The 25299-nt window shown below is 44.8% G+C and overlaps 1 protein-coding gene across 1 annotated transcript in view; it reads left to right on the top strand.

Annotated features, from left to right (window-relative positions):
• Window positions 1-3152: 3152 nt before the first annotated feature.
• Window positions 3153-25299, top strand: part of rapgef5a (Rap guanine nucleotide exchange factor (GEF) 5a) — a gene marked incomplete at its 5' end in the record, with an annotated part of 100158 nt that continues 78011 nt past the window's right edge. Inside the window, 4 exon segments of the mRNA XM_084327061.1 lie at window positions 3153-4121; window positions 4293-4470; window positions 5225-5674; window positions 6879-6892. Coding sequence (XP_084183187.1) covers window positions 3153-4121; window positions 4293-4470; window positions 5225-5674; window positions 6879-6892 — 1611 coding nt within the window.

A 25299-nucleotide genomic window follows, 5' to 3' on the forward strand; every position in this document is an offset into this window, starting at 1 on the left:
TAAAATCTAGTTTTGCTTATATGCTTATATATTTCACATTAGACACGTTTGTAGAATGTGTCTGACTTGTTCCTGGGTCTGCAGTCCTGCAGCTGCAGACATACTCACTATTGGAGCTCAGCCTCTGGGGTTCTGCAGCAGCATTGGTTTCAACGAAGGGAGTGGTTTTACTTACATCATGTGTAGACAGTGTAGTACGCCGGCAGCGTGAGTCGGCTGCGTTTGACATTTTCGCGCGTGCAGCTTTTGACTATGCTTAGTTATGCCCAATAGCCAAGACGAAGAAAGAGGTCGGTCATTATCAGTCGGTCGGTCACCAACCAAGGAACGTTGACGAAAGGCCTCTCGCTAGCGGGACAAATGGCCGGAGCCTTTCATGGTATAGCCATGTCGGCTAGTAGCTAGCTTAGCTAAATGCTAACTAGCGTTAGCTAACCTAGCGAGGCGAGGCGAGTGGATGTCTTTTCAAAAGAAGGAGAAGAGAACTTGTGAGCAGATAAATCTGTTAGGCAGCAATACGCCGAAATTACACCGTGGGGCCAAGAAAGTCTCCTTCCACGTTGATACTGCGTTATGGTGAGTCAACTTATGATTATATACCCGCCGTGGACCTGAGTCACCTGACCCTATCTCTCTTTCTCTCTCTGGAGCCAAACTGGTCGACTAGCTAATACTACTAGTAGCTAACTGTGTGAGCTAACTGTTAGCCAGTTAGCTGTTTAGCGTCAGCTGGGAACGTTCGTTTGATGCTATCAGTTAGCCTTGAGAATAGCAGGCCCTTTGACAGAAGATGTAGTCGGGCCTGCACCATGACAAGGCTCTGGCCATAGCTTCTTTTTGTCCCGCCAGCGAGAGACCTTTCGTCAACGTGGAGACCTTGCGGCCTTTCGCCCTGCGTTCATCGTGCAGGTAACTTGGATTAATGAAAATGTCATGATGACATTACCCCACTCTTCCTTCCTTCCCCTCCCGAATGTTTTGTTAATAACGATGTTTTTTTCCAGGCAAAACATATGCTACTTCACAACATTTGGAGATACGACATGTGCTGTGTGTGAATGGTCGTTTGTGTAGCTTGGGTAGCGTTGGGCCGTTGGCCAAAGCTGTGTGTCACGTGGCCTGGTGTCACAGTACCTGGCTAGCCTATTTAGCTGATGTCGGCCATTGGCTCCTTGCTGCTTTGGTTTCTCTGTTGACCCTCTTCTTGTTGGATTTAAGTGTTGATCTTTGTCCTTTTGAATCTCTCATACATGCTATAGTCTCTCTCTAACACACACACACACATGACAAACACACATGTTCTCTCTCTCTCTCTCTCTCTCTTTCTAACACACACAGTCTGCCTATGGCGGCCTTTCTCGATGGCTAGGCTGTGCTCAAGGATCTTCAGTCACAGTGCTCAGGTATTCTGCCACTGTGTACTCTCTGTTTAGGGCCAAATAGCATTTCAATTTCTTTCCAATGTGTCTCTCTCTCTCTCTCTCTCTCTGTACACTGTATATTGACTGTAGAACGGGAGCTCTCTCTCGCTCTCTCTTTTGCTATATGTTGACTGTATCATGCCCCGCCTCGGGCAGCGCTATTATTTAAGAATATGTTGACTGTATAAAAAAAAAAAAAAAATATATATATATATATATATATATATATATATATATATATAATTTTTTTTATTTATTTTTTTACCTTGGGGGGGGGGGGGGGGGGCTCGCGTTAAATCTCGCACAGGGCCTCGCATTTCTCCCAGGCGGCCCTGGTCACGCGCGTTATTGATTCGCCTCTTCCTTCAACTTCCCACATTGGTGACCCTGATCGTTGGATTATTATTATTATTGTTATTATTATTATGAGTGATAACGAAGAAAACGCTGTTCGGCCCGCTGCGGTGGCAAGTTGTCTGTCAAGTCTGTCAAGTTGCCCGAGTTTTGGCAGCACGACCCGGACCCATGGTTCCAACATGTCGAGGCTCAATTCCATCTGCGAGGTGTCACAGTGGACGACACGAAATACTATCATGTCGTCGCTGCATTGGATGCACAGACCACCCGTCGCGTCATGGGATTTTTACGAGAGCCGCCGGCCATGGGGAAATACGCCGCTCTCAAACAACAGCTGTTACGGCTGTTTCAGCTGTCAGATACGGAGCGGGCGGAGCGCCTGTTGTCACTGAACGGTTTAGGTGACAGTACACCAACCGAGCTCATGGAGAACATGTTGGCGTTGCTCGGCTCAGGTGACGCATCATTTTTGTTTATACAGTTATTTCTGCGTCAGCTCCCACCTCCAGTACGAACTGCCTTGGCCAGCTCGCCGCTCGTGAGAGCCAAGGATTATCGGGGGATGGCAGAAGAGGCTGACAGAATATTGCTGGCAACCCGCCACTACAGCGTTAACGTTAACGCTGCGCTGCCGGCGGGGGAGATGACTGGAGCTGCGGTATCGGATCGCCGGAGGGAGAATGAACTTTGTTTTTTTCATCTGCGTTATGGTGCCAAAGCCAGGCGATGTGAGCAGCCTTGCTCTTTTTCCGGCCAGGGAAATGCCAGAGCCGGCGCTCATTAGCAGCTGTGAGTGCTGGCGACACGACGAGGCTGCTGTTCATTGAGGACACGTTGTCCAGTAGGCGCTTGCTGGTGGATTCGGGAGCCCAGCGGAGTATCCTGCCAGCTTCAGCTGCGGACGGCTTGAGTGGCAGTCACGGCCCCCCGCTGGACGCCGCCAATGGAACTCCGATTCGCACCTTCTGCACCAGATCAGTGACTGTTTGTTTCAATGGACATGCTTTTAATTGGGATTTTGTAATTGCTTCTGTGTCAATGCCTATACTGGGCGCGGATTTTTTATGTGCTCATAGACTTTTGGTGGATGTGGCGAACCGTCGCTTAATTGACGCGGTGTCATTTGCCACTTACCCCTGCACTCTGGGGGGGGGGGGGGGGGGGGGGGGGGGGGCGGCTCGCCCTCGCCAACATCCTCGCCACGGGGGACGTGTACCAGCGGCTTCTCGCTGATTTCCCCGCTCTGACTGTTCTGCTATGGTCGCAAAACATGGGGTGGAGCATTATATCCCCACGGCCGGTCCGCCAGTTTTCGCGCGCGCACGCCGCCTTGACGCCACTAAACTGGCCATCGCTAAAGGGGAGTTTGACACAATGGAGCAGCTCGGCATTGTGCGGCGCTCCGACAGCCCGTGGGCCTCGCCTTTGCATATGGTTCCGAAGGCTGATGGGAAGTGGCGCCCGTGTGGAGATTTCCGGCGCCTCAATAGTGCCACGGATCATGACCGCTACCCTGTCCCGCACACCCAGGACTTTTCTGTTCACCTGGCCGGGACCACCATTTTCTCCAAGGTGGATTTGGTGCAGGGCTACCACCAGGTGCCAGTCCATCCCAGAGACGTGCCCAAGACCGCCGTTATTACCCCGTTTGGACTTTTCGAGTTTTTAAGGATGCCTTTCGGACTCAAGGGGGCAGCGCAGACCTTCCAGGGGTTGATGGACTCTGTGCTGCGAGGGTTGTCATTTTTGTTTGTGTATTTAGACGACATCCTGGTGGCCAGCACATCTGCTGAAGAGCATTGTTTGCACCTCCGACAGCTGTTTCAGCGGCTGAATGAACATGGGCTGATTGTTAACCCAGCCAAGTGTCAGTTCGGCCGGCCAGACATAGACTTCCTGGGCCATCACATCTCTTCACAGGGAGCTGTGCCTCTGCCCACCAAGGTGGAGGCGATCACTGCCTTCCCACGTCCTCGCACCATCAAGCCCCTACAGGAGTTCCTCGGTATGGTCAATTTTTATAACCGATTCATACCAGGAGCGGCTCTCTTGATGCACCCCCTGTACGAGGCACTAAGGGGCAAGAAGGACAATCAGGAGGTGGACTGGTCCCCTGAGAGGGTCCAGGCGTTTGATAGTGCTAAGGCTGCTCTCGCTAACGCTACTATGCTGGCACACCCGTACCCGGCCGCTCCAATAGCCCTCACGACCGATGCCTCGGACTATGCTGTGGGGGCGGTGTGTGATCAGTGGGTGGCTGGCGCCTGGCAGCCTCTGGCCTTTTTCAGCAGGACACTGCGGGACAACGAGAGGAAATACAGCACGTTTGACAGGGAGCTGCTGGCCCTTTTCCTCGCCACGCGTCATTTTAGGTTCCTGTTGGAGGGCCGGGAGTTCACCGCTTTCGTGGACCACAAGCCTCTGACCTTTGCCATGGCTAAGACCACGGAACCATGGTCGGCACGGCAGCAGCGCCAACTGTCCGCCATTTCGGAATTTACCACGGACCTGCAGCATGTGGCGGGCAAGGACAACCTGGTGGCTGACTGCCTCTCCAGAGTGCGGGTCAACACTGTGCACCTGGGTGTGGACTACGCAGCCATGGCAGTTGACCAGTGCACGGACATGGACATCCAGGCATTCAGGACAGCCACGACAGGACTGAGACTGGAGGATGTGGTGTTCCAGGACAGTAAGGCCACGCTCCTCTGCGATGTCTCCACAGGCCGACCTCGCCCGATGGTCCTCGCTGGCTGGCGCCGCCGCATTTACGATGCTATACATGCTTTGTCGCACCCGGGGGTGAAGGCATCAGTTAAGCTGGTGGGGGCTAGGTTCGTCTGGCCGGGCCTCAGGAAGGACGTCAAGGGGTGGGCTGCCTCTTGTGTAGCGTGCCAGCGCGCCAAGGTGCATCGGCACACTAAGGCCCTGCTGGGGCCATTTCTCATCCCGGAGAGACGTTTTGATCATGTTAACGTGGACCTGGTGGGCCCGCTGCCCCCCTCCCAGGGGTTCACTCACCTGCTGACCATGGTGGACAGGACCACCAGGTGGCCGGAGGCTGTGCCCCTGTCATCCACTACATCGGCGGACGTGGCTCGGGGCGTTCATCTCCACCTGGGTGGCCCGTTTCGGTACCCCTGCGGATCTAACTTCGGACAGAGGGCCCCAGTTCACGTCAGAGTTGTGGAGCGCCGTGGCGGAGAGTTTGGGGGTGAAACTCCACCGCACCGTGGCATACAACCCGCAGGCAAATGGTCTCTGTGAGCGTTTCCACCGCACTATGAAGGCTGCTCTCCGGGCGGCTCTTACGGACAGTAATTGGGTTGACCGTTTGCCGTGGGTCATGCTAGGCCTGCGCTCGGCCCCAAAGGAGGATCTGCAGTCATCTTCGGCTGAGCTCGTGTTGGGTCAGCCGCTGAGAGTCCCTGGGGAGTTCCTCCCAGGTGCCACAGCCCCCTGGTCAGCTGCGACTCATCGCTTGGCCATCCGAGACGCCGCCAGCACTTTCGCTCCCGTGCCCGCACATCACTGTTTTCCCCTGTCCTACATCCCCAAGGACTTGATGTCAGCCCCGTACGTGTTCATCCGCCGCGATGCCCACCGATCTCCACTCCAGGCTCCATACGATGGGCCCTTCCGGGTCCTGGAAGCGGGACCCAAGAGCTTTATGGTGGACAGAGGGGGGCTTCAGGAGCGGATATCGGTGGACCGTTTGAAGCCTGCACACGTGGACCCGGACGGGCCGGTGGAGCTGGCTCAGCCCCGACGGCGCGGCCGTCCACCCAACCCCACTCCTGCCGCAAGTTTGCGGCCCATGTCTGCCTCTACCCCGGCAGCAGCCCCGGACTCTCCCCCAGTCCAGCCTCGCCGCCGGCGCGGACGGCCGCCGGCTCGTGCCCTTCCCCCTTCCCCCCTGACTGTTAAGCGCAGTCGTTATGGTCGGGTAGTCAGGCCTCCTACGAGGGGCTGAGTACTTTGAATTTTTTTTTTTTTTTTTTTGGTATGGGTTGGGGTTGCAGGGTATGTCTACTCTGGGTGTTCGGGGGGGGCCTGTGTGGTGTCACATTAAGGGAGTCTTTCACGCCAGAGTTGACGCGTCACAGGGGAGGAGATATAGGGGAGTAGTAGGTGTGTGTACGGGGTTGATTCTGTGAATGAATAAAGTAGGAAGTCACTGAAGGACCTGTCACGCGCGTTATTGATTCGCCTCTTCCTTCAACTTCCCACAGTCTAAAGTATAAGTATATTTTTATCTTTTTCTGCAGCTTTCTCCAGAACGTGATTTATAGCTCCAAATGCATTATATTGATGATCAAATACAGTTTGGTAGGAATCTGTGCGAGATAAAAAATTTCAACTGGACGTACTTCTAGAATTTACTACACGTCATCTGATGTTGACCGGATGGGCGAGGGGGCGTTTATAATTCAGTGGGCAACGTTATACCATTCATCTAATGTGGGTCATATGTTCATCATAGCAGTTAGTATAGAAGATGTTAGAATATAACATTGAAACTCACCGTGGCTTCCTTGCGCCGCTGGCAGATGATCGTGGAACAGGATTTTTTCTATTATGGGAGGGAGAAATGCCCGATCTATTTCCAGGTTGTATAATAGTATATACGTCCAAATCATGTTGTTTTTTCGAGTTATTTCCACCGATCGATGTTCACTGTGTGAAGACGGAGTCTCTCTAACATTAGCGAGTGCCCGGACCACATATGGAGTGAGCCCTGCCGGGTCAAAGGTTGATTTCCGGTTTCGATCTGCCGGATGGCGCTCTTGAACCGCTAGAGAGTTGAGAGGAGATCAGCAGTGTGTCTCAGGGCTCCGAAGGGGAAATATGATTCCGATCACAGATTTTTGAAATATTGATATCAAAGACGAGTTACGGCGTCTTCGGCAGAATGAGCATGGCTAGGAATGACGTGTAAACTCGTCATCGGCGATCATAGTGTTAATTGACCTTTGTGTTTTGGAAATTGCCTTTGTGTGTGTATGGCCACAGAGAGAGCATTGTTAGCTATAGATGTTTTGTATATATTTTGCCATTCTTGTATATATCTCTAATGTGTGTTATTTTCCTCTTTTTCAGGAAGCACGGATGGGGTGAGCTGCCATTTCCTTTGGACATTGTTTTTCCCTGTTTTTGTTAGGTAAGGGTAGTTTACCATAGATTAGGTTGGTTTATTTGGAGAATAGTGGTGTTTGTTTGTTGTTTTGGCCTTGGCTCACCCTTGAGCTACATGTGCTTCCTTTGCATTTATCAATAAATACTGTAACTGAGGGGTACAATTCCCTGACTGTATTACTAGATATGATACTTACTACCACTACCTTTGTACTTAATATTCGGCCACCCAGTACTCGGCATAAATATATTATGATAAACACTCTCACGTAGATGAAACGGATCCAACACAAATGTACGAAGTCGAAGTATGCGTTTATTACTACACAGCAATGGTGTGTAGAGCAAGCACTTAATCACTTAATTACATTTATGAATTGAAATAGTATGCACTTTTATGGCAAAGAGTATTCGTTGGTATATCAATAGAGAATGTCCAATCTCTGGTGGCGCAGGCGGTAAATATACGACCTGGAATAGTTAAGGAATAACAGCAATGATACTTTAATGATTATAAGACTGGATACACTAAGGGGGGTAATCCGGTCGCTTGTAAGACAACAGGAGTAGGAGGGGGGGGGGGGTAGAGTCTGGCTGCCTCGTCCGGCCAAGGGTATCCTGGGTGAACCCACAGTTGTGCAGCTCGGTGCGCCAGCGATCCTTGGACCACAGATGAAAGCAGGTGGACTCTCTGTGAGCCGGCTCTCTCCGGTCCACGGGGGAGAGACGTGAAGCGACCTCGTCTTGCAGAGCGTCTCCTCACCTTGCGTCCTCTCCAGGGGGGGGGTTCCAACACACGGCAGTGTCGGGGGTCTTTATCCATGGAATAATCACTGTACACAAAGCATAATCCGTGCCTGGGAAGGCGGGCTGTCGTCGGTAGAATAATCCGGTATACAGGTCCACTCGCTCGTCGGCTCTGGGGCTCCTCGGATGCAGTCTCACATGGGGTCGACCATCCTGGATAAGCAGCCAGTTCTCTGCCCGAAACGATGGGGTACTGACTACGGTAGTATTCTCACCGCACGAAGCACTATATATTAATAGACTATTATTAGCTTAATAGACTACGTCCAACTCGACGATATAGTGCCAAATATGACTATTCAAATATTAATATACACGATGTCTCAATACCGATGGTAGGCCGAACTTGGCCTTACTCCCACACGTGGCGTCGCGGGGAGGCTTTACGTCTGTGACTCTATTGGAGGGTAAGAAACTGGACTGAAAAGGAAGTCCTACTTTAGTAGCGCAGTATATATACGCACTATGAACAAATAGTACCGTTAGTGGTGCGGTAGCCAGATTCCTACGCGGAACTAGGACTTGTTCGTACATGTTGAGCGGTACGTTTGAACTGGGTCTGGGGGGTATGGCAGCCTGGCACCAAGGTCTCGACCAATAGTCGAATGGAGACTATTATGGGATGTTCAGTAGGCTAGAATGGATATTCAATGCATATTGTACAAGGAATATACAAGGGATATCAAGGAATATTAGAGAATATACAAATACAATTAAATATATATATATAAATAAATATATATATTCGGTTTAATCTGGCCCTTCACAACAAATACCATTGTGTTTACAAACCTGGTCCATCATTTCTTTCAACCAACAGTTATGTTACAGCCCTTTACCCTTAGACCCAAAGGGGTCGTAACAGCGTCTTATCGAGAGCCAGAGAACAGGATGAAGAGCCCGGTAGGACTGCAGGGAAGGAGGACAACAAGGGTTAGACACGGTCGAAGAACAATATACTATACTACGAGAGAGAGCAGAATAACACGGCTAACTGGGAAATACGAAGTTACGATCTGGCAGCCTCATGACATCTGGGGGCGGGGTTATATTACTGACGTAATTGGCCCACAGACGTGTCAATCAACTGCTCCGCTGACAGCAGCACAACTGCACTCTACACCTGACTTAACGAGAGAGAGAGAGAGAACGAGAGCGAGAGCAAGAACGAGAGAGAGAGCGAGCGAGAGAGAGGGAGGAGCCAGGTAGGAACTGTGACAGAATAGGCATATAATCTGCATAGAAATATACAAAATCGGCAGGAAGTGCATAAAAATATAGGCGGAGTGAAAATCAGTTGACAGACTATTGATCAGTTGATGAGTTATGGCATTAAACTTCGCCAAACTAATTTACATTTGAAGAGTTAGCCTCCCTGATATCTCATGTATGATGATGCCTTAAAGGAAAACTCCAAGATTTTGGGAAATTAGCTTACCGACTTATCCAGAGTCAGACAAGAAGATAGATACCAGTCTCCTCTCTGTGCGTTTAGTAGAAAGCTATCTGGCTGCATATTAGCCTAGCTTAGCACAATGAATGGAAACGGACATGACTGGGTAGCCTTCGGGAGATGTGTTAGTTGGACAATGCCTAGGCTACCCAGTCATGTCCGCTTCCATTCATTGTGCTAAGCTAGGCTAACATGCAGCCAGATAGGTTTCTACTCAACGCACAGAGGGGAAACTGGTATCAAATCAAATCAAATCAAATTTATTTGTAAGGCCCGACAACACACGTTAATGTCCCCATGGGCCGGGGACATTATCTATCTTCTTGTCTCTCTCTGGAGAAGACGGTAAGCTAATTTGCCAAAATGTTGGAGTTTTCCTTTAAATAATCTTTATTCCTTTTTTTCCTGGTCGTGCAGGACTGACAGCTTTTTCTTGGCCATGCAGGGCCGACAGAGGAGAGAGGGAGAAATGGGAGGAGAAGAAGGGAAGACATGCAGCATATGGTCACCGGGTCGGAATGGGTACAATACAGTACGGCGCAATACACACAATTGTTAAGGGGATGCAGACCAGAGAAAGACGTTTGTCTTGTTTACATCAGGGTCCCCCATTTTCAATTCATATCGACATTTATGACATACACAACATACATGACATTAGGGATTAATAAGAACGAGCCGCCTCGGAAGAAGACGGCCGATGCTGCTGAAACCACCGCCTCGCTGGCTCTTCCGCTTCACAGCGCGGCAGCGGGCGATAAGGGGGGCGTGCCAGGCGTGGTCACTGTCATATACGGAAGTATATAAGATATGCAGGGGTAGTTCTAAGGCATGCGCATTGATCTGGAGTTATATATTGTTACACGGAACGTGAAGGAGTCTGTCTGTTACTGCATACTGAAGTTGTCAATAAACGAGCTTGCACCAAGTCATAGCCTCCAGACGATCATTCTACAGTCACGTGAGCTTAGTGGCCAATCAGAGGAACCCGGAAACCGAACTGCGTTGTATTTGGCATAGACGCCACCGGGTCTGGGAAACGAACCGGGGACGACCGCTTCGCGACTCAGCGCGCTATGTGGTGTGCTACTGGAGCACCCTGGAGTTTTCCTTTAACACCATTCATCAAAACCCACTGGTAGGAATACTGTGTTGCATCATGTGCGTAGCCAGTGCCACCACCCCAGACCTATGATTCACAACATTCCATGTGGGCAATCTTTACGCCTTAAAGGTATATTTCACTTTAGTAGAACTTATCAGCAGACTTATCTCTAATCTAAAGACATCTACAAGTAAGTTAGCGACCGCTGCTGGCCATGTTGTCCGCTGTCAACACCACCATTCCTCCCAGGTGCCCATTATTCTGTCTTTTACTATCATGCACTTTTCCACTAAATAATCTTCCTTGCCTATATTAAATGGTAAATGGATGCATTTATATAGCGCTTTTATCCAAATCTCTTTACAATTTGTTCCTCACATTTTACCCATTCACTCACACATTCACTCACTGACGGTGGAGGCGACCATGCAAGGTGCCAAACCTGCTCATCAGGAGCAATTAGGGGTTAAGTGTCTTGCTCAAGGACACTTTGACACGCTGCCCAGGAGGAGCGGGAATCGAACCGGGAACCTCCTGATTACCAGACGACTGTTCTACCTCCTGACCCACTGTCGCCTACTACCTACTACCTACTATACTAATATGTCAGACTGTAGCGCTCAAGTTTCAACACTGATGAACATGACTTCATGGGGCGACAGTGGATCAGGAAGCAGAGTGTTCGTCTGGTAATTGGAAGGTTCCCAGTTCGATTCTGGCTCCTCCCAGCAGCGTGTCAAAGTGTCCTTGAGCAAGACCCTTAACAACTAACTGCTCCTGATGAGCAGGTTTGCACCTTGCATGGTTGCCTCTGCGGTCGGTGTGTGTTTACATGAGTGAATGGGTGAATGTGAGGCATGAGGTATAAAGCACTTGGGATAAAAGCGCTATATAAATAAAATGCCTGGTGACACACACTTAACATACCCTTCACATGTTACTGTACATGTTCTAACTGCTGCCTGGTGACACACACTCAACATTCCCTTCACATGTTACTGTACATTTTCTCAAACGTTTTCATGTTAAGGACCCCACATTGAGAGTTAATAGGCCACCCCTGGAGGTCCCCGGACCCCACTTTGAGAACCACTGTCCTTGAAAACCTTGATTTGATCAAACCAACACACTGATTGTGATTTATTCACAGACATGAAGAATACAGAAGTGAGGATTTTATACTGTATACTGTACATATTATTTACAAAAAATATCTTCATATGTGTATGCATTGGTATGTGTGTGTATGTGCATGCATGTGTGTGTGTGTGTGCTTGCCGTCTTTTGTGTATTTGCTTATGTGTGTATATGTATATTGATGTTTACTATGTAATCATTGTCTTACTGTACCATGTGCTTGCATGTATGTGTGTGCGTGCGTGTGTGTGTGTGTGTGTGTGTGTGTGTGTGTGTGTGTGTGTGTGTGTGTGTGTGTGTGTGTCAGGTGTCCAGTATCTCTCAGTGAGGAGATGGTAGCCTCCATATAGAGAGAGTGATCTGCAATCTGCTTGGGTTGGAGGTGCAATTCCTAACAGGCTCAACCATATGGATAAAAGTGCCCATATTATGTGCATTACACAAACCAAAAACAGATATTGTCGGAATTACTAGAAGAAAGAAACGTCACCACCTTTGGCTGATAGTAATTTATTCATTTATTAGGATTTCTTTTGGACTGGTCTAATAAATGTTTAAGGTTCTTAGATGGATCCCCCCGCTGCCTCCTCCTCCTCCTCCTCCTCCTCCTCCTCCTCCTCCTCCTCCTCCTCCTCCTCCTCCTCCTCCTCCAGGGGTCACTGCAGGGCGCCACGGGGAGCGGCGTACTGGCTCATGTTAGGCAGGCCATGCATTATGCAGCAGCTTAGGCCAGTGCGCCGGATCTTTATGTCCTCGGCTATAGTCCACCTGTCGCTGCTCTGGTCATAGCTCTCCACGTTGGAGATGGAGGTGAAGTCATTGGAGCCTCCGACCACGAAGAGCAGGTCGTCCAACACCCCGATGCCAAAGAACCTGCGGGGGGTGAGCATGGCAGGCAGGGCGCGCCAGGAGTCAGTCAAGGGGCTGTAGGCCGCCGCGCTACGCAGGTCGTTTCCACCGTCAGTCCCTCCCACCTGATGACAGGACACATGAGAGGAATGTTTTAGTATGTGGTTAAGGCAGGCAGGCAGACACTGTATTAATCCACTTAGGGAAATGAGGGCATCACAGCAGCATTGCAAGTCAAATGATACATATCTATAAAAATATCTAGTATAAAGCATTTGTCTCTGTGTGCACCTACCACATAGACGTGTCCTCCGTACGCAGCCACTCCCACTCCGGCACGCCTGCTGCTCATGGGGGCGATCAGAGTCCACTGGTCGGTGTCTGGGCTGTAGCACTCAGCTGTGAACTGTGACCAGCCACCACAGATGTAAACCTGTAATAAGAAAGAATATTATAATTTAGTTTATATATTCCATTTTATTTCATTCTACTTTAATTGTCTGTTAATGTTGATGCACCAAAGGACCCAGACAAATTCCTTGTATGTGCAAGCTTACTTGGCAATAAAGACATTTATGATTTATGATTCTGAATGATACCAATCGCTTAGTTTTTTAATGTGAATGTTCCTTGTGTTCATCTACCACCCTGTGTTCCTCAGTTCCACCCACCTTGCCGTGGAGGGCTGCTGCCCCAGCGGAGCTCCTGCGCTCCAGCATGGGTGAAAACACTGTCCACTGGTTGGTTTCAGGCTTGTATCGCTCGGCGGTGTTCAGTTCCACGTGTCCGTCGCACCCTCCCATGGCATAGATACAGCCATCCAACGCGACCACGCTGACGTGACTGCGGCGTGAGTGCATGGGAGCCGCCTGCAGCCAGCTGCGAGTGACGGGGTTGAACCTGCGCACACTGCTGAGACACTCTCCTATGCCAATTTTCCCACCGATGCAGTAGACCAGACCGTGGAGATAAGCGTTGCCGTGGTGGTAGGCCCGGGGACTCTCCGCCTCAACGCTCACATCCATCCATCGACCGGCTCGGATATCGTAAGCCTCCATGCCATTGGTCACGCTGCCGCCACTATAGCCTCCGATGGCCAATAGGACCTCCTGGGGCAGGCGTGGGCGGGTCATGGGGTTTGGGAGAATGTCGGACCCAGGGGGGTTCAGGATGCTGAGGATGAGGGCCCTGCAGTCTTGGCTGTCCCTCACCACAGGGTTCTTCAGGACATTGTTCCTGAAGTAGTTAGGCCTCATCAAGCCCATGCGAACCTGGGAAGAGACAAGCAAGTACAACTTAGACAGCGGTTGTAGACGATTTCACTGGAATTCTGTTGCTAGGGAACGGTTTGGACCCAAATGTTTGCGAACCACTGTACTAGGGAACGTAGTGTTGTTTTAATGTAATGCACAGTAATACAATTAGTTACCATGGGCAGCAGCAAAGGGATGTGTGTTTTACGCTCCTCACAGGAGTGGTCGATCCAACAGAGGATGGCCTCGAACACTGTCTCCTCGTTCTTCACGTTCAGGTCATCCCTCTCGATGATGTCCACCAGTTGCTGCAGGGACAGCTCCACAAACTCCTGTGAGACATGCAACATTTCCTCAAAGTGACACACGATGAAGAGATGGGCCTTGCGCCTCAGGTCAGGGCAGCAGTAGATGTCCGTGAACCTCCAGATGCCGACACAATTTTCCAGAGACAGCTCGCCTTCTAGGAAGTCACAGCACGCTCCTACTATGCCACTGACGAGAAGCTGGTCTGCAGCCACCAGAAGCTCTTCCACGTTCTCTGCTGTCACCGGCACAAAGCGTGTGTAGGCGTACTCTATGATGAGCTGCATCATAGCTGCGGACACCCCAGAGATAGTGTAGACTGGTTTCTCTGAGTCACTCCAGCGAGTGAAGAGGGTTCTGTGGGATGCAGAGTATAGAGATATCGGATGAGTAAACAGTAAGCAACATTCTGTCCTGTGTAGTAATATATTTAGAAGTATAGGGTCTTAGCACAGTAGAAGTATAATATATTTTCACTGTAGAAGTATAGGGTCTTAGCACAGTAGAAGTATAATATATTTTCACAATAGAAGTACAGTATATTTATACAGTAGAAGTACAGTATAGTATATTTTTACAGTAGATGTACAGTATAGTATATTTTTACAGTAGGCGTACAGTATAGTATATTTTTACAGTAGACTTACAGTATAGTATCTTTTTACAGTGGCCATACAGTATAGTATCTTTTTACAGCAGACATACAGTATAGTATCTTTTTACAGTAGACGTACAGTATAGTATCTCGTAGACGTAGTCTCTTTTTACAGTAGAAGTACAGTATATTATCTTTTTACAGTAGACATACAGTATAGTATCTTTTTACAGTAGACATACAGTATAGTATATTTTTACAGTAGACGTACAGTATAGTATTTTTTTTACAGTAGACCTACAGTATAGTATCTTTTTACAGTATATGTACAGTATAGTATCTTTTTACTAACCAAGTTAACCTGAACCAAGTTAACCTGAACCAAGTTAACCTGAACCAAGCTAACCTGAACCAAGCTAACCTTACCTGAAATAGTCGCTGCAGCAACACAGGATTGCCTTGTGGGCGTTAAACTCAGTGCTGTTGACTTTAATAACCACATCACAGAACCTTCCCTCCAGACGCAGCTCATTAAGGATTTTACAGGACATTGTTTCCTTTTCCATGTGGTGATTTTTAAATTGTATCTACAGAATATATTCAAGCTTACAGACAAGTAGCCGGAAACAACAAGTGAGATCTTCACTTGTCTTCTGAGATCTGAGATCTTCTGAGAGAATTGTTGAATAGATACACAAATGTTCTAGACTGTCCTATTATGACATCATACTGTGACATCACAACGGAACATCATACTGTGACATCATACTGTGACATCACAACAGACCATATTTGAGTTCCATTTGAATAATATAAATATGTATGATATAATATAATGTAATGTTATATATTATAATACTATTTTTGTATCACAAACAGTACTGTATATGCAAATCTGGTATGTCATAAATGTATAGATGTAGCAGTACTGTCTATCTGTATGTCATATATGTTATGATGAATTGAAAATGGGGGACCCTGCAGTAAACAAGACAAAAGTATTTCTCTGGTCTGCATCCCCTTAACAATTGTATGTATTGAGCTGTACTGTACTGTACCCATTCTGCAATCTGTTAATAAAGTTGTCAATCAATCAATCAAGACATCATACTGTGACATCACAACGGAACATATTTGAGTTCTATTTGAATAATATAAATAATATGTATGATATAATATAATGTAATGTTATTATAATATAATGTAATATAATATATTTAGCTCCCATTTGAATAATATAGATATTATGTCTAAAAACATGATATTCTTTAGAAGTCTTAAAATATATATATTTGTATTTAAATTAAAATAAATGTAAAATAATAACGTTATTTATATAGCACCATTCATACAGATTGCAGCTCAAAGTGCTTTACACAAAAAACGAAACAAAAGGATAAATCTTTATTTTTTTTAAATAATTACAATCACTCCATAACTAAGGATGGAAATTATAAGACATTAAAATGATAAAAACGGTAATAAAACAACTAGATAAGATAGTAAAAATAGCTAAATAAGACAAACAGTAAGACAATAACATAAGACAATAAAATAATTACAAATAAAATAATAATAAAGACCGAAAAATGTAATAGTTAAAATAATAAAATAGCAACATTAGATAGTAAACAATAAGAAAACATGTAATAACACTAAAATAAGACATTAAAAAAGAACAAAAAACAATATAAAAAAAAATACATAAAACAATTATAACAATGATAATAAAATATTTAAGTAAAAATAATAGAAATAAAGAAAAATAAGACAATAAAATAAAGATAATAATTAATTTAAAAGCTATTTTAAAAAGGCAAGTTTTGAGCCGTGCCAACCGAGTGTGCTGTCCTAATAAAAATGTAACTACACTAGCGTTATGGGAGCTAACATTGCTACCTACTGTACAAGTGCATTGGTTTAGTGCATTTCCTACTTCCGGTTGCAACTGAACGGACATGTTTGTGCTGACCTGTTCTCCCAAACTGGTCAGCAAATGACTGTTTTCATTTTACGTTATTATTATTTTTTAAACATTGATCTTAACTGATCACTGTGACTTTATTGCTTTTATCGTTATATATGCCTATGTTTGTGTACAGCACTTTGAGCTACATGACATGTATGAAAGGTGCTTTATAAATACTTACTTACTTACTTACTTACTAATGACCTACAGGAGAGAGTTCCACAGTTTTGGGGTGTAGCAGCTGAAAGCACTGATCACAGCATGTCACGGCACCACTTGTAACTCTGCTGTGGACACTGTGCACCCGGCACTAGCAGACACAGGGATAAACAGATGGAGGCTACTGATGCCAGTGGGTGGTGGTGATGGTGGTGATGACGAAAAAGAAGAAACTATGAAAATCACTTTCTTCTTCTTCATTGTCATCATCATCATCATATTATTATTATTATTGTTATTAGGCTATTATTATTGTTGTTGTTTTTGTTGGACAAAAGTATTAAATAGTTTAGGTCACAGTAAACTTCTGTATTTTCTATTAAACAATACCATACTGGTAATAGTGCAAATAGTTATTTATTCAATCAGTGCATGAAGCGGTTCCATCTTCATGTCTTTATTTGTAGCACACATTGCTACATTGTCATGCAGCGAACACACACATGTGAGATGGGCGACACACATAGGAACACACGCACACACACACATGCATTTTTTGGGGTCGCCGATTAAATGTCCTCTCTGCGCTTCACCCATCCTGTTGTCCCCCCGCCCCCAGGGCAGCCAGGAGCAGACCCGGGGACCAATCCAAGTGCTCCTGTCCGTCTTCGCCAGGGACACAACAGCGTTGCAGATCTGTTCTGCGTGTTTTTCCATTTGGTTTATCTCTTTTTCTGGAGGGGAAGCCCTTGTGAGCACGGGGGAGAACATGCAAACTCCACACAGAAAGGCCCGGGAGATACCCCACTTGGGTACTTGGCAACCTGGTCCCACAATCGAACCCAGGACCTTCTTGCTGCGAGGCAACAGTGTTAACCAGTGTTAACCACTGCACCACCGTAGCGCTGTGATACTAACTTTTCACTTCAGACAGATTTCAAATATATATGAATATTGCATAGGGTTTACAATATATCACCTTTTTGGTAGATACTGTACTGAAGACACATATATGTATCACGGTTGTGTTTGGAACCCAATTTGCAGACACAGAGAAACGGCAGAAAGGTCTGGATTAAACCCAATATGGGTATATTTAATAGAATGGTCAATGTCCAGTCAGGGGTCGATACACAGGGGTGAGACGCATAATGTCCAGGGTGTGCGTGGGGGCAAGAGAGTCAGACAGACGGGGTCAGAGCAGTTCCTTGTGAGCCAGGCCAGTGTCTCCAGGTCTTAGCCGGGCAGGCCAGTGTCTCCAGGTCTTCGCCGAGCAGGCTGAGGAGAGCGGACGAGAGTACAGAGTTAGACACGGTCACAGAACACGAGATCCAGGCGAACAACTAGAAGCATCAGAATAGAGAATACGAGCAAAGTAACACGACTAACTGGTAAAGAGAGTTTACCATCTGACAGCTTCTCCACGTCTGGGGCGGGGTTATATACCCTGATGTACTCTGCCCACAGACCTCAGATCAGCTGCCTCGCTGAACACCACACCTGCACCTACTTGACCATAATGAGAGCGGGAGAAGGGGGAAGAGAGACAGAGAGAGGAAGGAGCACAGCCAGGCAGGAACCATGACAATATGGGACAGACCTTTCAGGGCCCTGTTTCTTGTACCTGGATAACTGAGTTAGCCGGATAACTTTAACTGGATAACTGAGTTAGCCGGACTTTCCGGTTCCCTGTACGTGGATTTTCCAAATCACCATGACAACAGATCCAAAAGTTTGAGCCTGGTCGAAAGCAGAGTTTAAGTTCAAGTTAGCCGGATCAACCATCGCCACGCCCCCGCAAAGAAGTGACAGCCCGTTTCCTGAAACTATTCCCACAGTCTACGATCTGCATTATACCATTCTGAATTACGTTTTTGTGCTCCATTCTTCCAGAGGGGGCTTTTGAAATGTAAAATAGACCCAAAATGCTGATACTAAATTCACTTTGTCCTAAATAATGCACGTTATATATACCGTGGCGACGGTGGCGCTCGCTCGTGCGATGTACACATTATGTGGTTATTTTAATTGTAACTGGGATTAAGATGTCTGATGAGATGCGCTGTTTGACGGATTTGAGAAATTGAATGAGCCGTTGACGTCACATTAATGAATGAGGATAAAGAGATAAACTTCATTTAAAACAAAGGATATTCTAAACACGGGTCTCTCGTTCATTAATGTATAAACAATGAATTTATCCCATCTGGCACAGTGGTGCAGCGGTAGTGCTCAAGCCTGCCAACCCAGCGACCGGGGTTCAAAACCCGGTGTTTCCAATATGATTTTTTTGAATATAATATTAATGATTATACGCCAAAGTAGCCTGGTTTTAAGTTAAAATATTATAAATCTACATGCATTGAGGATGTCATTCTTTATATAGCTCTCAACGTGCACCAAATTGAATTATTCCTATATTGCAAAAAGAAGGAGACGACTAGGGTCTCGAACCCCGGTCGTCTGTGTGAAAGTCAAAAGAACAACCCGTTAGACCACATTGGAGATAAGTTAAAGATTGACTATACATCAATCAATGGGTAAGAGAGCCGTATCGTAATTCTGTATAACAGTTAACTAATTATTTTCGCTAGCAAGATCTCATTTGATTATTCAATCCAGCAGGCAAGTTTAAAGAAATATAATCTGATTGATTGAGGTAATGAGGGACTTAAAATTAGCCTATAGATAACGCATTTAACTTGTCGGCGAGGCGATTGAGCCGTATTGCAATCTGTCAATAAAGTCTTAAATCAATTAATCAATCAATGCCGTTAGAGAATCAGGATCTCTGCCATCGATACGTGCTGGCTTTTCACCTAAAGCGGCCGCGCGCATTTAGCCTGAGTCGCAAGTCTGGCTTGAGTTAACGAGACTGAATCCACCTTCGTGGAACAGGAAAATCCCGGCTTCAAACATCGGGTTAACTGAAGCTGGATAATGACATCTTGATCGACTTAGTTGAACCACGTACAAGAAACAGGGCCCAGGAGTCTTCAGATGTTGCAGTTGGGGAGATGTTGAGCCAAATCAGATCTCAGAACAGTTCTCCCAGAATAAAGGGAGGGATAGTTTCACCACCAATCACCACATCACCTCCATGAGTGAGGACCACTCGCTTTACAAGCCATCACACACACACACACACACATTTGAAATGTTTATTTATGTCCACATAAACAGAAGTACAAGGAAGCCTCATACAAAGGACATAAACAATGCGAGTGCAATCAGAAAATTATGAAGAACAGTCAGGTACAACACACACACACACACACACTGCATATCTGCATATGGCTCGCTGATAACAAACTATCATTACACATGGGCAAAACAGAGTCCATTCTCTTCGGTTCAAATAACAAACTCAGCAAGACCGACGGCTTCTCAGTTGCAGTGGGTGACAATATTGTCACAAGGAAAGAAGAAATTACCTACCTGGGCTCCATCCTAGAGGCTAATCTTTCCTGTGACAAAATGGCATCCAATGTAATAAAAAAAGTCAACCAACGAACTCGATACTTGTACCGGATCTCCTCTCTGGTAAACAAGAATACCCTGAAGACTCTGGCAGGAGCACTCATTCAAGGGAACTACAACTATGCTTGCACCTCATGGTACCAAAGCACCTCAAAGGCGCTAAAAACAAAATTACAAACATCTCAAAACAAACTGGTCAGACTACTGCTTGACCTTACTCCTAGAACCCACCTCACCCCTGCCCACTTTGACAACCTAGGATGGCTTAGAGTAGATGACAGAGTACAGCAACTTGCAATGGGCCTGGTCTACAAGATACACTACACGACCAAGGTACCCATGTACATGTCAAAATACTTCCCAAAGGTCAGTGAATACCACGATCACAACACCAGAGGGAGCTCCACAAATCATGTTAAACCCAGATTTGGCTCAAACAAGGGACTAAACACGTTTCGCAATTATGCCACATCAATGTGGAACGCCCTACCTAAAGCTGTAAAGGAATGTGAATCACTACCCACTTTCAAAACCACTCTCAAAGAACACCTACGGACGGGAGACTGCAATTCGAAACTGGCCCCTGTAAATGTCCTAACCCAACCCCCTCCAATGTACAGTAAATTACCTAGTATGGTTGTCAATATTCCAATGTACAGTTTTGCTTGTTTGTACAGTGTCCCCCCCCCCCCCCCAACCCCCTCCAATGTACAGTAAATTACCTAGTATGGTTTTGTCAATATTCCAATGTACAGTTTTGCTTGTACAGTTGTACAGTGTTCCCCCCCCCCCCAACCCCTCCTACCCAACCCCCCCCCCCCCCACCCAACCTCCTCCAATGTACAGTTTTTACGTCAAATGTATATACTCCCTTTTCTGGACGCTTTTTGTATCACAAACAGTACTGTATTTGCAAATCTGGTATGTCATAAATGTATAGATGTAGCAGTACTGTCTATCTGTATGTCATGTATGTCATATATGTCCTGATGAATTGAAAATAGGGGACCCTGATGTAAACAAGACGAAAGTCTTTCTCTGGCCTGCATCCCCTTAACAATTGTGTGTATTGAGCTGTACTGTATTGTACCCATTCTGCAATCTGTTAATAAAGTTTTCAATCAATCAATCAATCAACACACACACACACACCACCTCTGGTAATGTTCAGGGATGACATCAGTGGTACAAATAGCATCGTCACATTTCCAATGGAATATGCAGATTAAGCAGATTGACCTCTTGCATATTTCAGTGGGAAATTATACTAATAATTATAATAATAATGATGAACTTTATTTGTATAGCACCTGTATAGGCATACAATAAGCATAGAAGATTAAATCATATCATTTTCCATATTAGGATCTAACATCTTACAATGCATCACTGATACAATTGACATACAGTAATAAAAGAGTATAATAGTGCAGTGCAATAGAATAGCTAGGAGCAGTGCAATGAAATAGTTAAGAATATGTCACGACTCGACATATTGAACCCAATGTGCAGATAATGAGAATCGGCAGACAGATCTTGTATGCAACAGCCCATATCAGGGTAGTTTTTCGGACTTTTTGCAACCGGCACATTGGCCACCCCTAGTGGCTCGGTGTGCATATTTTGTAATACAATATATATCGAATTAAAGCCCCATTTGTTGCCTATGGATATCCCTTTCAGGTGACAAAATCCATTGAGCGGTTCTCGAGTTACATCATGCCGGTATTTGAGGCTTGTGCAAAGTACACGGTATTGCACAAAATACCACTCCCGACTCAGGCTGCAGTAGTTCCGTCTAGATCAGGGGTAGGCAACCCTAGGCACGCGTGCCTGCATAGGGCATTTCCATAGGCACAGGGGGCAGCATTAAAACAAATTAAAAATTAAAAAGTGTGTGTTTTTTTTTTTTTAAATATTATAGTGAAATATTTTGCACTGTTGTCGCATTTATCTTGTTGAAATCCTCCCACAGGTTCTTTTTACTACCAGATATTTAATTGAGACCCTTTATTTGTTTATTATTTCAATTTAGCTGGAAATACATTGCTACATCATTCTGGACCATTTGCAGATCCTTATAACAAAAACATTATTACGGTCACCATTGTGACCAGTGGGATTAATCAACAAATTTAATTATTTATTTTTCTATTTCATTGAACATTGTAAAAGCCATTTTTTTTACTCAAAATGTGAGTATTACCAAGTCAACTTGTGTTCTTAAAACAATGACAATAAACAGTTTTATTAGGTTGAAATAATGTGGTTGTGTACTTATTTTTCTGTTAACTTATTATGGATTGAAAACTGAAAACCTTAATGCACAGTAACTGAACTCAATATTTTTAAGTTCTGGTAACTTATTATTATTTATTTTTTTACAGTGTAGTCTTGCGATCAATCAAAACTTATTTACACGATATACCTCACATTCACCCTCCATTCACATCCTGGTGTTCTCCTGGTGTTCTCCATTAGGCCTGTAGGTGGAGCTATGACAGCACACGTACAGTACACAATCATTTTTGGATTGATGTGTCCAAAAATGAATGGGCAAATGTGAGTGAAATGGTCGCACTGTATGCAGCAGGCTGGGCGATATGGCCTAAATATGATATCACGATATTTTCTGACCTTTCGGCGATACACGATACACATCACAATGTTTTTCTTTTTTACCCCAAACAATTCATTATGAGGCTTACCAAGACAGTATTTGAGTTTGCAAGCTAACATTAAAGACAAAATAAAATACCCATGCATTTAGCATTTTTATATTAGATTTAGATTATTAGATTATATATTGCATATGAGATATTATATGAAATATGATGAATTGAAAATGGGGGACCCTGATGTAAACAAGACTAAAGTCTTTCTCTGGTCTGCATCCCCTTAACAATTGTATGTATTGAGCTGTACTGTACCCATTCTGCAATATGTTAAAGTTTTAAATCAATCAATCAATAAATAGCATTTTAGCATTTTTATGAAACTACATATGTATGTCTCTAAATGTTTTGATGAATTGAAAATGGAGGACCCTTATGTAAAAAAGCCGAAAGTCTTTTTCTGGTCTTCATCCTCCTGTACTGTATTGTACCCATTCTGCAACCTTTTAATACAGTTTTCATTCATTCATTCTGACGGAAACATAATCATTTTGATTGACAGTCGAGTCTGCCAATGACGTCACACCGCTTGCACCCGCCCTGCTGTTCTTAGCACCAATCGGCAAGCGTTATTAGTTTTTGACTTCCTGAATGTCCCGTGTGCTGAACATCAACAAAGCTACTAACGTTAGCTCCCCGCGGCCGTCGAGTAGGAGACCAGTGCTTCACAGGATGACTAAATGAGGCATAATGATTTTACTACAACGAATGTTATAATAAAAGCCTTTCCATACATCTGTCTGATTGAAAACTTTATTAACAGACCGCGGAATGGGCATATCTCATGTATCACAAACAGTACTGTATTTGCAAATCTGGTCATAAATGTATAGATGTAGCAGTACTGACTATCTGTATGTCATGTATGTCATATATGTCCTGATGAATTGAAAATGGGGGACCCTGATGTAAACAAGACGAAAGTATTTCTCTGGTCTGCATCCCCTTAACAATTGTGTGTATTGAGCTGTACTGTATTGTACCCATTCTGCAATCTGTTAATAAAGTTTTCAATCAATCAATCAATCAAAACAGGCTGAGATATGAACGAGTAACGTGTGGACAGATTGACGCGACACAATCCTCTTGGGCAAAACATCACGATATCCACGATACGTTGAAAAAGTGTATCGTTAATGAACTGTACCCGATATTTATATAATATCGTCATATCGCCCAGCCCTAGCAGCTGTTTGTCTGCATTGCATTCCCCCCCCCCAACTCAGATTTAGGGTTGATACAATCATCATAATAATATTGTTAATAATAACAATAACAATAATGATGTAATAATGTAAAAATTATCATTAAAAAGACTTGATTATGAGAAAAAAAAATTACGATGCATGGAATATTGTTGAGGCACACTAGTTACAACTATATTTCAAACAGGTACTCCATGTCAAAAAGGTTGCTGACCCCTGGTCTAGATCAGTGGTTCCCAAAGTCGGGGTCGCGACCCAAAGGTGGGCCGCGAGCAGCCACGGGAGGGCCGCAAGTTGATTTTCAAAAAAAAATAAAAATAAAAAAAAGGCCAGAAAAATACATGTTTTTTTTTTTTCAGGCCACTGAACTTAGAAGCAGGCCAGGACAGTGTTTCTAGTTGTATTCTAAAATTCTATTCTATTGTATTCTAAAATGTGGTTTTTATATAGTTTTATATTAACTTAATAAATAAACAAAAACAAAAAATCTGCTTATTTCAACGAACATTTCAAACTAAATAACAGATTATGCACATAAAAAGCTGAAAACAACCGAAGCAACAATAGTATTTTAATGAGGCTATTATTATTATCATTATTATTTTGCAACAAGTTAGCCCTCTCATAAATAGCACATATAAATGAATAACTACCTTGAACTAACTTAATAGGATTGAAGTGATATTTGGCTTAAAAAATTGGTCGACTGACAAAAAAAAAAAAAAAAAAAAATGTGCATTGGGCCGCGGCTCTCTGACGCCTTATTTTCTGGGTCCCGGCCTGAAAAGTTTGGGAACCCCTGGTCTAGATCATCCAATCTCGAAAATTATTGTGGATCGTTGTAGCCAATGAGTGTGGCTTCCAATGATACCCCTGTGGGGATGTATGAATCAGGGATCTAGGTGAAAAACTAAATTATTTAACAGGAAGCCAAATGAATTGAAGTCTATGAGAAAACTGAGTTTTTCTTTGTACACAGTTTACCAAAATCACTCCTAATCACTAATTTCTGAATGGATCTTTATGAAATTTGGATATGTACTACATAAGGCTTCAGGCTATGGCTCCATCTGGATTTGTAAGCCATACCACCTTCTGGGGAAATACTACCTCTGGACTACTAACTACTACAGAAAGACTTGAGTAACAAGTTTTCTACAACTCAAGTTGAGAGTTACATGTTACTCTATTACGTTAGCACTAAAAGTGAATTATTTTTTCTGGAATCAGAAACTCCAGAATGTCATCTTTCAAAAGAGACAAGGCTCATGCATGTGCTATAAGTATAAAGTATGTTTTGGTTTGCAAAAAAAGTATGCAGTCCTCAAAAACGAAAACTAAAATGGTCACTTTAAACATAATGAAAAGGACACTTTAAAGGAAAGAGAGAAA

This window comes from Notolepis coatsorum (assembly GCF_963971535.1).
Source record: "Notolepis coatsorum genome assembly, chromosome: 13".
NCBI lineage: Eukaryota > Metazoa > Chordata > Actinopteri > Aulopiformes > Paralepididae > Notolepis > Notolepis coatsorum.